This window comes from Ictalurus punctatus, chromosome 6 (genome assembly GCF_001660625.3).
Source record: "Ictalurus punctatus breed USDA103 chromosome 6, Coco_2.0, whole genome shotgun sequence".
NCBI classification, from domain to species: Eukaryota; Metazoa; Chordata; class Actinopteri; order Siluriformes; family Ictaluridae; genus Ictalurus; species Ictalurus punctatus.
The window spans coordinates 22,571,169-22,585,350 of record NC_030421.2 but is presented as its reverse complement, the minus strand read 5'-3'; the positions used below and the strand labels follow the sequence as shown (position 1 = coordinate 22,585,350).

At 39.7% G+C, this 14,182-nt stretch overlaps 1 protein-coding gene across 3 annotated transcripts; it reads right to left on the bottom strand.

The window, feature by feature from the left end:
- Positions 1–2,080: 2,080 nt before the first annotated feature.
- Positions 2,081–13,962, bottom strand: etv5a (ETS variant transcription factor 5a). 3 transcript variants are annotated; one of them, XM_017470205.3, is made up of 13 exons: positions 13,815–13,962; positions 12,272–12,404; positions 12,077–12,170; positions 11,944–11,991; positions 11,475–11,525; positions 9,899–10,022; positions 8,704–8,982; positions 6,507–6,793; positions 5,470–5,529; positions 5,068–5,136; positions 4,382–4,551; positions 4,189–4,290; positions 2,081–4,051 (listed from the first exon to the last, which is right to left on the bottom strand). In XM_017470205.3, the coding sequence occupies exons 2-13, from the start codon at positions 12,317–12,319 to the stop codon at positions 3,821–3,823; spliced, it is 1,563 nt and encodes a 520-aa protein (XP_017325694.1). In that variant the 5' UTR covers positions 12,320–12,404; positions 13,815–13,962; the 3' UTR covers positions 2,081–3,820. The 3 variants fall into 3 exon arrangements, with proteins under 3 accessions (XP_017325694.1, XP_017325696.1, XP_017325695.1); XM_017470207.3 differs by having other exon boundaries at positions 12,077–12,167; XM_017470206.3 differs by lacking the exon at positions 13,815–13,962 and adding an exon at positions 13,011–13,105.
- Positions 13,963–14,182: the final 220 nt, after the last annotated feature.

Below are 14,182 nucleotides of genomic sequence, written 5' to 3'. Positions count from 1 at the left end.
ATTCTGAAAAAGGTGGGACAGTATGGAAAATGCAAAAAAAAAAAAAAAAAAAACCCCAAAAAAACATAATTTGAAAATTCAATTCACCCTGTACTATATTGAAAACACATTATTTGATGTTTTACTTTGTGAATTTCATTTATTTTTGAAAATGGACACATTAAATCTGATGAATGCAACACACTCCAAAAAAGTTGGGACAGTCGACTGTAACATCACCTTCCATCCTCAACCGCTTACTCCTTTTCAGGGTTGCAGGTGAACCTGGAGCCTATCCCAGGGAGCATCGGGCACAAGGCAGGGTACACCCTGGACTGGGTGCCAGTCACATACACATTCACACACTACGGACACTTTAGACACGCCAATCAGCCTACCATGCATGTCTTTGGACTGCACGGGGAGAACCCCGGGAACCGTGGGACTCGAATCCCGGCCCCTGGAGGTGTGAGGGGAACGTGCTAACCACTAAGCCACCTGGTGTTCCCCCATTCATCCATTACGCATTTCTTCAGCTGCGCAACTGTATGGGGTATGTTGCCTTATTTTGTGCTTCATAATTCTCAATCGGAGACAGGTCTGGGGTCAGGCCATGCTAACTCCCGCACTCTCCTCTTACACAACCATGTGCTTGTAATCCGGGCAGAATGTGGTTTGGCGTTGTCGTGCTCTGGATGGCACCATATATTGCTCCAAAATATGTACATATCTTTCTGAATTAATGGTTCCCTGACAGATGTGCAAGATACCCATGCCATGGGCACTGACACAGCCCATACCATGACAGATGCTGGCTTTTGGACCTGATGCTGATAACAGCTTGGATGGTCCCTTTTCTCTTTTTTAAAGAAATATATGCTTATAATGTGTATTGTTAAAAGTAAAGCAAATTTTCTTCTCAACTGAATTGAAGTGCAATAATTTGTGTTCCTAAACTGGCTTAATTATCTGTATCTTTATTTTATTTTGCAGCTCTAATTTCTTGTAAAAAAATTGTGATGTCGACACTTTTATATAATCATTTCAGTGTAATTTTAGATAATAATGACTTCCCAGCGAATGTAATAGTTTTCAGAAAGTGACAGTAGCTTGTGAAAAGTATGGCTTATTAAAAATTGATTCATGCAAATTGTTATGAAATTGCAACTGGGAGACCATGTTGGTTAAGCAGGTTATACATTTAAATGCTAAATATACACACATAGCTTTGCAAGTTGTACAAGTGTGTGGATGGGGCCCTGCGATGGAGTGGTGTTTAATCCAGGGTGTATTCCTGCCTTGCGTCCAGTATTTCTGGGATAGGCTCCAGATCCACCACAGTTGCTGAAGGAATGAATATACACGCAGTGCACATGAACTTGTGGTTTCTTCTCAGAGTCAGTTTTAGCAAAGCTCACTCAATTAATTAATTAAAACCAAACTTGTAACTACAAATAAAGTTAATTGTCAGTTAATGGTCATGATAATAAAAATGACTTGTGTGACATTTAAGTATATTAACTAGTGCAATAGTAGCAGTGGTTACTTCCTAACTCCGTCAAGCTGTTATAACCATGCCATTCGTGGCACTACTAATATTGTTGCAACATGGATTACTAGATAGATCAGTTACATTAAGACTTTCCCATACAGTTGGTTCATCTGTATGAACATTCCTATGGTCAATAAGCATTGCTTGCTCAGTGAAGGTGGATATGACTTATATAATACTTAGAAATGAAGGGTTGCTTTCTGGCCATAACGGGAGACATACATTAGTAAACTAACCAGCCCTTAATGTAAAGATGAAACGAGCACTTCTGGGAAAACAGAGGGCCGTAATAAGATCGGGAAGCACTCCTTGAATACATGATTGATACATGCTACAAATGCATGAAAGGAAAACCTTGGTTCTTTCAGGTCTTCATAAAATACCTGAAATTTCTTACATATAAAAGGCATATGTTCTCACTTTATTAGAATTAGCTGAACAATGTGAACTTTGCCAAACATGTGGCTAATCACTAAAGTTTAGCATTGTAAAGTCTACAGCAACTTGCAAGCTAAGGGTGAGAGAAATGATGAAAAATTCCAGTGGATGTGAAGCAGAAAGAACTGTTTATTGTACCCAGAACAGATTATAAACTAAAAAAGGTACACAATATGAAGGCAGCGAAGCCTATACACATGCAGACTCCCCCTTCCTGTGATAGGGCTTGAGGTTACTAAACCTCTCATTCAGTGAGAAAACCTAATACATACTTCCCTCTAACTGAGCATTTTCCACATGGTCCTCATTTGTACCAAAGTCATAAAGAACACTGAATACATGGTTCAGGTGTGTTGAGAACCTGGAGTAAGCAGTAACGTGGCTTGTCTGTGTGTATGTCTGAAGACCATTATGGAAAACATTGCTGTAATCCAACAAAAAAAGGGAGTCCATTAAGCCCTGATCTGCAGTGAAAGCACCACAGGCATCCCGCATTTAAAATGTTTTAGGCAGTACTATACAGCTGATACAATGAAATCAAACCACTGCAGACTTTGCAAAAATATATATTTATATAAGATCTTTTTCAACAAAAAAAGAAAAGAAAATAATGCAGAGAAATTAATTTCATCTTTGTCCAGCATAAAGCGATATATTAGTGGACAATTGTCAGTTGAATACCATGCAAAAAGGAAGCAGTGGTCTTTCATCAACTTCATATTGGCAGTGAAAAGGAGTCCAACAGAAGGCATTCTTTTCACCTTATTGCATGCAAAGTCCTGGCTAGCTTGCCATCTTGGTGCTTTTTCAAACTTGTACAGTGCCAAAGAAAAGTAAGCCAAAGATAATACAAAACAGGATAAAAACATTGCCCCTTAAAATACATTTAAGTAGTCAGAGGCAGTAACTCTCTTGAAGAAAGTTTGTCTAGTGCATCCCTTTTTGAATATTGTATTCTTGTTTTTACACAAATGTACCAATTTTCAAGGAAGTGACTATGCATATGAAATGTGTTTAACAATGGGTTAACAGTCACAGTAATCTGACTGAATGTCTAAGTGTATATCTGGTTCAGCTTCATTATAGAGCAATAACATTTGAATAATCCAGTGGGAGAAAGAAAGCTAATGATACAAAAACAACCCACAACACTTACAATGACTAAAAATCCAACAATATTTAAAAAAAAAAAAAAAAAAACACAAAATCAAAACAGCATATTGTGTAAAAATTCCATGTTTGAAGCAGTCCTGCATTTATTTAAACCAAAGTACTGTATAAAAGCCAGATTTCTAAACAAGTCTAACCAAAATGAAAAATGACTGGGTCTATTTCCTCTGCAAAATAAAGCCCTTTTCACTTCTACATGATTTCGAGGTAACGAATCTATTAGTACCCAAGTAGGCAGATATTAAAATAGTGCTGTGTTTTGATACATTTTGATATTTTTGTTGTTGTTTATAGGGCACCTCTTAATATTTTATCATTAAAAAAAACAAAACACAACAAAACAAAAAAAAAAACAACAACCAGATTGTCAAAACAGAATTGCTACAATTCTTTCAGTCTGCGCAGAGACCCAACAGTCCTTCAGCACACTGACTTCACATTTTCTGCAGCATCCATCTACCACAAAGCAGGTCAAGCTGCAGAAGTCCAGATATTCCTCACTTCCCAAACATTTTCCTCATGGGCCAGTGCCAGAGATTTGATGCAGATCTCTCCATTAATTTAATGCAACTTTTGGGGGAGGGCTAATCTGTAAATGGACAACAGGGCAGAAGTAGAGGCAGCAGGGACAGACATGCTCCACTCTGCTCAACAGTTCAGGTTTTGGATTGGGGATGAGAATCAGTACACATAGCCATCAGGGAAAGGCATCCCAGTGACACACTGCTCTCCTCCATCTACCAGGTAAGTGCCTCCTTCATCATAGTGAGTGATGGGTAGTGTTTCATCGTCCACTACAGGCAGGCCATCAGGATCAGCCTTAATGTTCGGCCTCTGGTTGTCTGGAAAGGCCATAGAGAAGAGGGCCTCAGGGTCACACACAAACTTGTAGACGTACCTCTCACCAGCAACCTGAGGAGTTTTTTTTTTTTTTTTTTTTAAAAAAAAAAAAAAAAAAAAAAAAAGAGAGAAATTACTAACATGCAATTGAAAGAACATTTTATAACTGAGCTGAGCATCAAGGAAAATAAATGTGAAATTGTCTTTACCTTCTGCATGATGCCCTTCTCATAGTAGTAGCGCAGAGAGCGACTCAGCTTGTCATAATTCATGGCTGGTCGGTTCTTCTGAATGCCCCAACGTCGAGCCACCTAGTGTGCAAGTTAAACATCATTTTAAAATGATTTCACAACAGCATATAAATGACTTGGATATGTAGTGTACTTTAGATTTAAAACTGACCTCTTCTGGCTCAATGAGTTTAAACTCCATGCCACGTCCTGTCCAAGCAATGAAGTGACCGTTGGCAGGGTCATCAAGAAGTGTCACCAGAAACTGCCAGAGCTGGAGAGATCCACGACGTTGGTAAGGTAGGCCATCACGAAATACAGAAGGCTCCTGCTTTACTTTCCCTGTTAAGAGAATAATAAAATGATGAAAACCTGCCAACATTCTCAGGTAGAAAAAGAATCTAGCCATCCATCCATCTTCTCTACCGCTTATCCTACACAGGCTCAAGGGGAACCTGGAACCTATCCCAGGGGACTTGGGGCATGAAGCAGGGGACACCCTGGAAGAGGTGCCAACCCATCACTGGACACAGTCACACACATGTTCACAGACCCATTCAAACACTGGACAATTTGGAAATGCCAATTAGCCTACGCATGTCTTTGTACCAAGTGTCTGGAAGAAACCCCTGAAGTACCGGCAGAACATGCAAACCACCCACCCACCCACCCACCCACCCACACAGGGCAGAAGCGGGTATCGAACCCACAACCCTGGAGGTGCGAGGCAAACATGCTAACCTCGAAGCCACTGTGCCCTAGAAGAAAAATCTCATCTAAAATAAATATTTCCCTGTAACTGTATATAAATAAAGTCTAACATGAGTTGTGTGCATAAGTGTCATTAGGGAATCTTACCTTCAAGTCGCTCAGGAACTACGCATGTATCGTCATAATACAAGTGCTGATCTATGTCAAATGAAAAACCTGCAGGAAAAAGGAACAAGTTGAATAAATACAGGGTAAGTCTGTGCTTGGACTTATAAAATAATAATTATAATTTTATATATATATATATATATATATATATATATATATATATATATATATATATATATATATATATATATATATATATATATATATATATATATATATATATATATAAACACATTACATTACACTTTGTATACATGTAGCTTCAGTTCATTGAGAAATGAAAACCAAAACTAAACAAGTAATTTTGAGAAACAAGAACAGAAAACAGGAACCGAACTGAAACAGACTTTGGAAAAGTGAGTTCATCATGTGGTTACTTACTTTCTTGGCTTTGGTAGAAGCTTGCTCCTCTCCCAAATGAAGACCGGCAGTTAGGCACTTCTGAAAATCGAGCAAAAAGACAATTAAATAAATAAATAAATAAAAAAGAGAAAACAGCAATAGCTTTATAAACAATCTCAAAAAAAAAAAAAAAATAAATAAATAAAATAAACCTAGAATAGTTCAGCATTAATGCACTGAAAAACAAGGCAAGAACAAGGCATCTTAATGCTTATGAAACACTAAGAAAAGCTGGACTACAAGCGTCCTACCCAGACATCTGACATCATTAGCCTTCATCAATGCACCAATATAACACGGAACACATATGTATGTGGGGTGGGGAGGGGGATGACCACAATGACGTTCTGTGCTACTGCTTTTGGTAACTTTGGATATTAGTAAGAAAACAATCTCAATGATTCACTTTTAGTTGACCACAACTACACACCTACCGTTTTATAAATGCATACACAGCTCACAATATAATTTGGAACATCACTGGCCAACACTATATAAGGAACTTGAGCAATAGTGTTATTCAGCTAGACCTCACTAGTTTAAATTGGTTTGATTTGTTGATGATCACGAGAAGGCAAGGAACAGAATGTTTGGGTGTCAGAATGAAGCATATCTACTGAACTACAGAAAATTTGATCTGTATAAATGTCTTCGATTCACCACTTTAGACTGATGTTCAAGTTAGAGAGAGGTATAATTTGATAAAGTTTTATAAAGCTCACAATGTCCATTTTCTTTCTTTCATTCAACTACATGGGTGAGACATACTGCTTGGAGGGAATTTCTACAAGGGCAAAGAATACGGACACATCAGACTGTCTGTTCTCCGACAGTTAGTGTGTGAATATTTGCATGGATCTGTGAGTTTTAGCAGAGCCTGGTGAGGCAGAGACAAGCACACATGGAAGATTCCACAACTTGAGCCCTGTCTCTTCCCATCAAAGCTGGCCATTACTGTCTGATGAGGTCTGGACAAGGTCACTGTTCCTTTTTAAAAGGTAGACATTAATACTAACCAGAGTCGAAGCCAAAGTCTCGTGGCTCTTGCTTGATGGCCATTGGGTGGAAGGCAGCCTGGGGTGGGCCCATGTTGGGGACACCCTGCTCAGTGTAGCGAGGGTCCAGCAGCTCCTGTTTAAAACCCTGAGGATGAACAGGAACCACCGGCTCGGACATTTGCCGATGATACGGTGGCCGGCCATCTCTGGGTGACGTGCTTGATGCTTGGGGAATGTAGTTTGGTTTTCCCTGGGTCTCGGAAGGCGGGAATGGCAAACAGGGTTCCGACATCTGGCGTTGAAACCTATTGAAGAAAAGTAAGTACAAAAGGTTCAAATCACCAAAAGAATATTTGAACAAATTAAAATCAAAGATTAATATCAAGGAAGATTCCAACAATTCACAAGTTAAATGTATTTGCTAGTACAGTATATGCAGTAGTAAAATGAGAAAATAGGGCCTGTTCAAACCTAAGGGATAGCTATTTTAAAAGGAGAGCTTAGCTGCCATTCTGGAGCATTCAGGCCTGTTTCTTGCCATGGAGTTCCTAGCTCCATATTACTAACTGCCAGTGACATGCCACAAATTCCTTGGCATGCTCCCAGAAATCATACTGCAGCTGGCAGGGTGTACAGCCCACCTCTCTATTCCCACGGGGGTCAAATTAAGACAGCCCTCCTACAGAGGAGCAGTAATGCTACCATGGCACCACATCATCTGCATTAGAACACAACAGGATTTTTTTTTTAATCATTTTTTTAAAATCATGCCCACGGTTAAATATGGTGGTGGCTCTTTAATGTTTTGGGGCTGTTTTTCTGCCAGATGACCTGGACATTTTGTTAGTACACATGGCATCATGGCCTATCAAATATCAGATATTAAATGAAAACCTGACTGCCTCTGCCAGAAAGCTTAAAAATGGGCCATGGTTGGATCTTCCAGCAGGACAATGATCCAAAACATACAAAGTCAACACAAAAATGGTTTACTGAGCACAAAATTAAGGTCCTGTCATGGCCATCCCAGTCCCCTGACTTGAAACCCATAGAAAACCTGTGCGGTGAACTGAAGCAGAGTCCACCGGTATGGACCTCAAAATTTGAAGGATCTGGGGAGATTCTGTATGGAGGAATGGTCTCAGATCCCTTGCCATGTATTCTCCAACCTCATCAGGCATAATAGGAGAAGACTCAGTTGTTATCTTGGCAAGGGTTGCTCACCTATATTTAACAAAGATTCTTTTTTGATAAAACTGTTTTGTTTGTAATTGTTTGATATCCATGAGAGCAGAGTATGTTTGGGAGTTTTTTTATTTTATTTTTTTTAAAACAAAAGATCAAAAGTTTAAACAATAAAAACAATTTTTCCACAACTGCCTTTTCTCATATTTACCAAGGGTGCCAAAATTAGTGGAGGGCACTGTATACCTATATACCATGGTGTCTTTTATAGTAAGTGCAGCAGAGGATACACTGCTAATCACCAATTCATATTCATACTTTCCACTCACAAAATCGAAGAATCTCTTAAGAACTAATTGAATTTTCTCTCAAAATGTCAAAACTTTCACATTGTGGACAACAGTCGGTTTTTGTAGGATGCACTGCAGTCTCATTTGTTTATGGAGACTTTGGGTGTGGGAGTTTGGTGGATTGTGAGAGTAAGCAGAACATGTAAATGCTTTGAAGGATGTGAATTGGAACAGAGTAATGTTATTTAATTGCGAATCTGTTTTTAGAGGATTTAAACCTAACATGGTGAACAAATTCTATTATAGAATTCAGGCAATTTTACTGGGGTTCTCTCACAGTGTAGCAGGTAATAATCTGGAAAGACCTTTGTAATATCACAGTCTAAAACTGGATTTAAATAGAAGCAAATTAGTAAATGAATCATATGTAAATGAATAAATAAATTAAGGACATAAAATGGAAAAAAAATAAATAAAAAAAAAGTCAAAACTGAGTGCACACAAAAAAAAGTGTCATGTATTTAAAATAATAATAAATAAATAAATATATACACACACACACACACACACACACACACACACACACACACAGGTATAGTGCCCTTATATAGTTTTTCCTTGACTTCAATAGATCACTTGTGTTCTTCAACTTATATAGTTGTTTTTGCTCATTTTCTGAAGGGTGTTGAGAATTGCAGAGTGGACTCTAGGTCACTGCTGTAAACAATACAGACACTCACCTGTGCTCGTTGTTAAAGGGGGCATTGTGGTTTTGAGGTGGGCATGGAACTGCAAAAGGTGGGGTCTGGCTGTGTAGTGGGAGGGGCCTCTGACTGAGGGCCGAGGTGGTAACAGCAGGCTGTCCGTGTAGGGAACGTTGCCTTAATGTAGAATTATGGACAAGAGGAGGAGGTGTCTGTTCATGCATGGGGTGCGTGTTGGTGGAACTGCATGGTGACACAGGCGTTGAAGGAGGAGTCAATGGCTTGAACCCAACAGAGGTTTTCCTTTCATAGGCACTGCAAGGAGTAAAAAGAAGGAAACAGTCAGTCACTTGGGGGAGCTCCCTGCAGGCAGTTAATGGCACAATGATGATGCAAAGACAAAACTAAACTAGAAACAATCTGAAAATAAACAAAGTTGTTGGAAAGCTGCGTTACAGTAAAACCATCAGTGGTTGCTTGATAGTGATCAACTCTCATAACATGGTTCTCTTGGGTTCTTTGCATATTGAGTAGAGAGTCTTGCATTGTAAACATAAAAATAACCCTTTAGGACATTAGACTTAACCCCCCAATCCCCCTCCCCCCAAAGTTGTTGAGGTAAATATAGAAGGAGAAATGGCATCCATGACTGATGATAGGGAGATCATTTTTTTGTATAGTGTGCAAATATTTATAGATTTAGATGTTTCGATGATGAAGTGCTTTAGTGATATGAAAACTGATGCACTAAACCATAATAAAATCGGGGGGTGGGGGTGGAATGGATTGAAAAATATCTAGATACAGTAAATGAGCAGTGAAGCAGTAATGAAGAATCATTGTACATAAAATGAATAATTCGTTCACATTTATAACTTCTTATATGAAAGGTGCACTAGAATAAAGAGTAGACATCTGTATACAGATAAAAGTAATATTTGAAAGCCAGTGTGAGAGCAATACAGTAACACAAGTGACAGTAAAAGTGACACAAATGAGACTAAGAGTTACCATGGCAACACGATGAATTAAATAATAGAAAAGCAGGAAGAAGGAGGAGTGAAGGGCACTAGAACTGGGGTGTGGGATGGAGTGATAACTAAGGCAGGACTGAGGAAGTGCAGCGTGAATTTTAGCATAAAGGCTATTATAATATAACTGTGTTGGAAAGCTCAGTTTCAGAACAGTAATTATCAGCCAGCTTAAAGACAAATTTGCACTGCATGCTTACCTGTAGTTATAAAGGCACTTCTCTCCATACAGCATGGGACTCCTGTCCTCACTACAGGGGGAAAGCTCTTTCGAAGGACTCAGCTCCCGTTTAATCTTGGTTGGAGGAGGGCCATGAAACGTCACTGAAAAAGACAATGGATTGGAAGTATATAAGATCTAATCGAACACATCAACAGCAGTATAGTGCTGATCATCTGAAGGAGTGTCCTACACAACATTAATTGGCTGACTGCTGGGTATAAAATACACATCCTTTGCCCATCAGTACTGTGGCTTTGCAAAACATGCACAATCAAAGTGCTCCCTTCTGATTTCCATCACAGGCAAGTCGATACTCATGAATCACAGCAGCTGTAATTCAATGATTTTGAATGATTTTCCTCCCTGCACTGTAACCATTAGCTGCTGGATCTCTGCATCAGCTCCCATATCCGGCGCCACATAATGGCCAACGAAACTGGATCCCAAGGCACAGTGCAACACTAGCAAGATAAATCAAGTCGACTATACTGAGCTTAGGAAACCACATAACAGGCATGTGCTGAAAGCTACAATGCATTGCACTATGCTTAACATTAGACACTCCCTTAAATGAAACCTAACGGTAGATGGATTATCCCACTCTCCTAATGCAGGCTACAGTAATGCATGGGATATCTTGCAGATGACCAGAGGAACCACACAGCTCTGCAGAATAGAAGCTTGTAGAGAGAAGTGAACCACTGCCAAGTGCCCAAGGCCTATTCCAAGATGACAATCATACACACATGAAAAATTTTACAGTACACTGTATGGCCACAGCCAAGAGAAATGTCTACACACCCACAAGGGCCTCTGTGTAAATAATACATCTAAAAAGATACTGTACTATATCAGCCTTCAGCATACTGGATAAGCAGTACTGAATAAACAGGACTGAAATAATGAGGTCTGACACAAAAACACCACACCCTGACTCCTAGCTTCAGCATCAGACCAAAACATAAATAAACTTATGCAAGTCAAACAAGAGAAATGGGAAGTTATAAACTGCACCACTGATTATTACATAAGCATTTCACTTGGCTGCAATACAGGGGACAGCTTTGAACAAATCCCCTATTTAAAGCTGAAATTGTGTCAGGAAGGGTGCTGGTAAGAACACCAGTTTCAGCAACTTTTCAGTGGTGGAGGATGAGGCCGCAGAGTGCAGGCACCGCCACCCCATGGAATTCAGTCCATTGCAGGCTAAGATGAGTGCAGGAAAGCATGAAATCATGTTATCAGCTTGCCTCATGCAATGCCCGATACCAATCAGGTACTTGATGGTCTGGGTTACAGTCTGCGATCAATGTTTCAATATCCATCATTAGGATCTCTACAGAGATTTCACAACCCAGCCAAAATCAACAAGATTGCCTGGGTACTTTACACTAGTTTTTGTTTTACTGTGCCCTTTGTCCTCTCAAAAGACTTGACAAGAAACTGAAACAAGACATGAATAATGATTCTCTCCCTGAGTGGTCCTTGCCTTCGCTGGACTTGATCCAGTGTACATGGCAAGAGAGTATAAATATTAAAGCTCAGGTACTCACAGCTGTCCGGCTGAAAGTCTGGGACAAACTGTTCATCATCGGGCACCTGGGCTGTGGAGACAAAATCATGAGATGTTGATACAAAAAAAAAAAAAAAATTATACAGATCTCACTGATCAGTAATGCATGCACTAAAGCAAGCATTGGCATAAGCATCAGCTGTCCCGCTGTAAAGTTGGCATAATGCACGACACAACAAGCCTGTCACTATAACCAAGCAGCATGCAAAAAAGAGCTGTGGTGCACCAATGAATGTAGATTAAACTTCAAATTCAAAACCCATAAACTGCACTATAGGAAAGAAACAAATGGTTTTTCCATAAATATTGTGAATGATCACCTAAACTTTGGGTAACTGTTTTGAAAATATTCACAGAGAAAGAAAGAACAAAAAAAAAGTGCTCTGTAATTTAAATAAAACTTGCAGTTTTCTTTTGCTGAGAAGGAAATAGAAGAAATGGACCCTCACCTTCTGCAATCCAGATTTCCTGCAGCTGACTGAGGTCCTGGAAGAGTTCTACAGTAGAAACATACAGGAAACCATGTTACTAAATAACACAAAAGCACTGTGTCTAAATCAGAATGCACGCATGTTCTATTACCCTCTGTGTCCTGAGCAAGTTCAGTGTCTACAAACTTTCTTTTCCTCTCAATGATGGTTCTGTTGTATGGTTCCTCCACTTGGGACGATTTCTGCTGAGAAAGCAGACTAGTTAGAGCGATTTGATCCACATGACAAAAGCTAGATTTCATACCATCTGACTATCAGTGGAGAGAGAGAGAAAAAAACAACTCACATTTGATGGGACCATAAATGGTACTTGCTGGTCGTAAAATCTGTCCATGATATCTGGCGCTTTACAAATCCCAGCAGCAGGTCTTCGCGCAAAAGCGATAGCTTTCTTGAGTTCTTTCTGGGCTCTCTTTTCTCTATAGGAAGAACAGATCTACAGGTCAGAGAGCCACTCAGCACACACAATCACTTCACTATATTGTCCTTCATGTAGTCTGAGGGAATCTTCAACACAATCGGTTCCCTTCTCCTCTTTCTGTTGTTTATTACAACATCAGAGGGTGTTGAGAGCAGTGTATGTGCTGCACCATGTAAACACACCTCCAGAACATAACCCTTACATAATCAAGAAGCCAACCATCTGTGCTCAAGATTATGAAGGAATACATAATCACAGGCTTGGGAAATATTATCTTGCATACCCAAAAGGCATGCTTATATTTCGCCAGTGCAAAAATATATTGCATTTGTAATTGTATTACTTTTTAATGTCAACGAACAGCAATTCCACCATCTTGCCTAGAGGGATCCAAAACACACAGGAGCTATATCTAGGGGTTTTATTCTCAAGCGCGTATTTAAAATATAAAATAACCAGCAGTAAAGGGGAAGGGGGACGCCTACTCGTTCTTTAAGCTGTTGAAATATGGCTTTAACGGGCAACAACTAACATCTGGAGGGGAAATATTGACTTAGACAAAAGGGAGCGAGAGAAGGGAAGATAAAAAGCGCACGTGACGCACATTCAGCTGCTGGACTCGCAGGAAGTTCAGAGTAAAAACTGGTACAGTTTAATGGGGCATGTCCACGTTTCCATCACCCGCATCATTTAGCAACGATGTATACAAAACACCGCGTTCACAATCCGAAAGCTGTCCTCATGGGTTTCCATGGGCCAGGTTCAAGGCAACATAAATGTCTACATTCAAATACATGATGCGTAAAGTTATTTCTAAAAAAAAGCCAAACAAAAACAAGTCTAAGAGAAAAAGAAAAAGAGAAAAGAAAAACCCTCGCAAAGTTCAAAATATGTAGTTTACCGAGAGACCAAACTCCCCTTACAATAATAAAACAATAATGATAATAATAATAATAATAATAATAATAATAATAATAATTTTCCAGCACGGCAGTATTGACCTCTCTCTCTTTTCCCCTCAGGCGAGCAGCCCTTGCTTGGCCCCTTGTTTTTCTCAATGAAATGAAACCCGATCTGTGTGAGGAATAAACCGAGCCCTCCATTCACAAACCCACAAACACAGCTGAGACCAGACCGAGCTCCCCGAGAAAACAGAGCTAAACACCTCCTAGACATAAACATTACAAAAAAAAGCCCTCAGAAAACTTCATGCAAAATATGGTTGCCAAAGTAAGCCCGTTGTAAGATAAAATGGCGATGCGCTTTCCCTCAACGCCAAATAGCTGCTGGATTCGCAGCTCAGAGTCGAGGAGAAACTTAAACAATGTCGAAAAGCGCTTCCAAAACACGCAGTTTCATCTGAAACGATGCAAAAAAAAAAGGGAGGGGGAAAGAACTCTCTTCTCACCGTATAGAAAATGTCGTGCTCACGGTGGATGTCCTGAAAAACCGCTAAAGACTGTAAATCCGCGAGAAAACCTGGCGTCCGTGCCGCTCAATCACTAGATGCGCTGTGCTCCTGATACAAAACTTGAATGGGATTTTGTAAATGGACTGGTCTGCTTTCCGCTTGGCTTCCACGGACAAGAGTTTTTGTTCACCATTGGCTAAGTTGACCTGTCAGTCAAGTCAACAACCAATAGTTGGTGGAAACTAATGAATTATGCACAAGGTGTGCTTTGACCAATCACAGTTCGCGTTTGTCCTATTTTTATGAATGACTGGGTTTCATTCACATTCACATTAAGCTTGTTGATTTTTCCCCTCCCTCCCCGC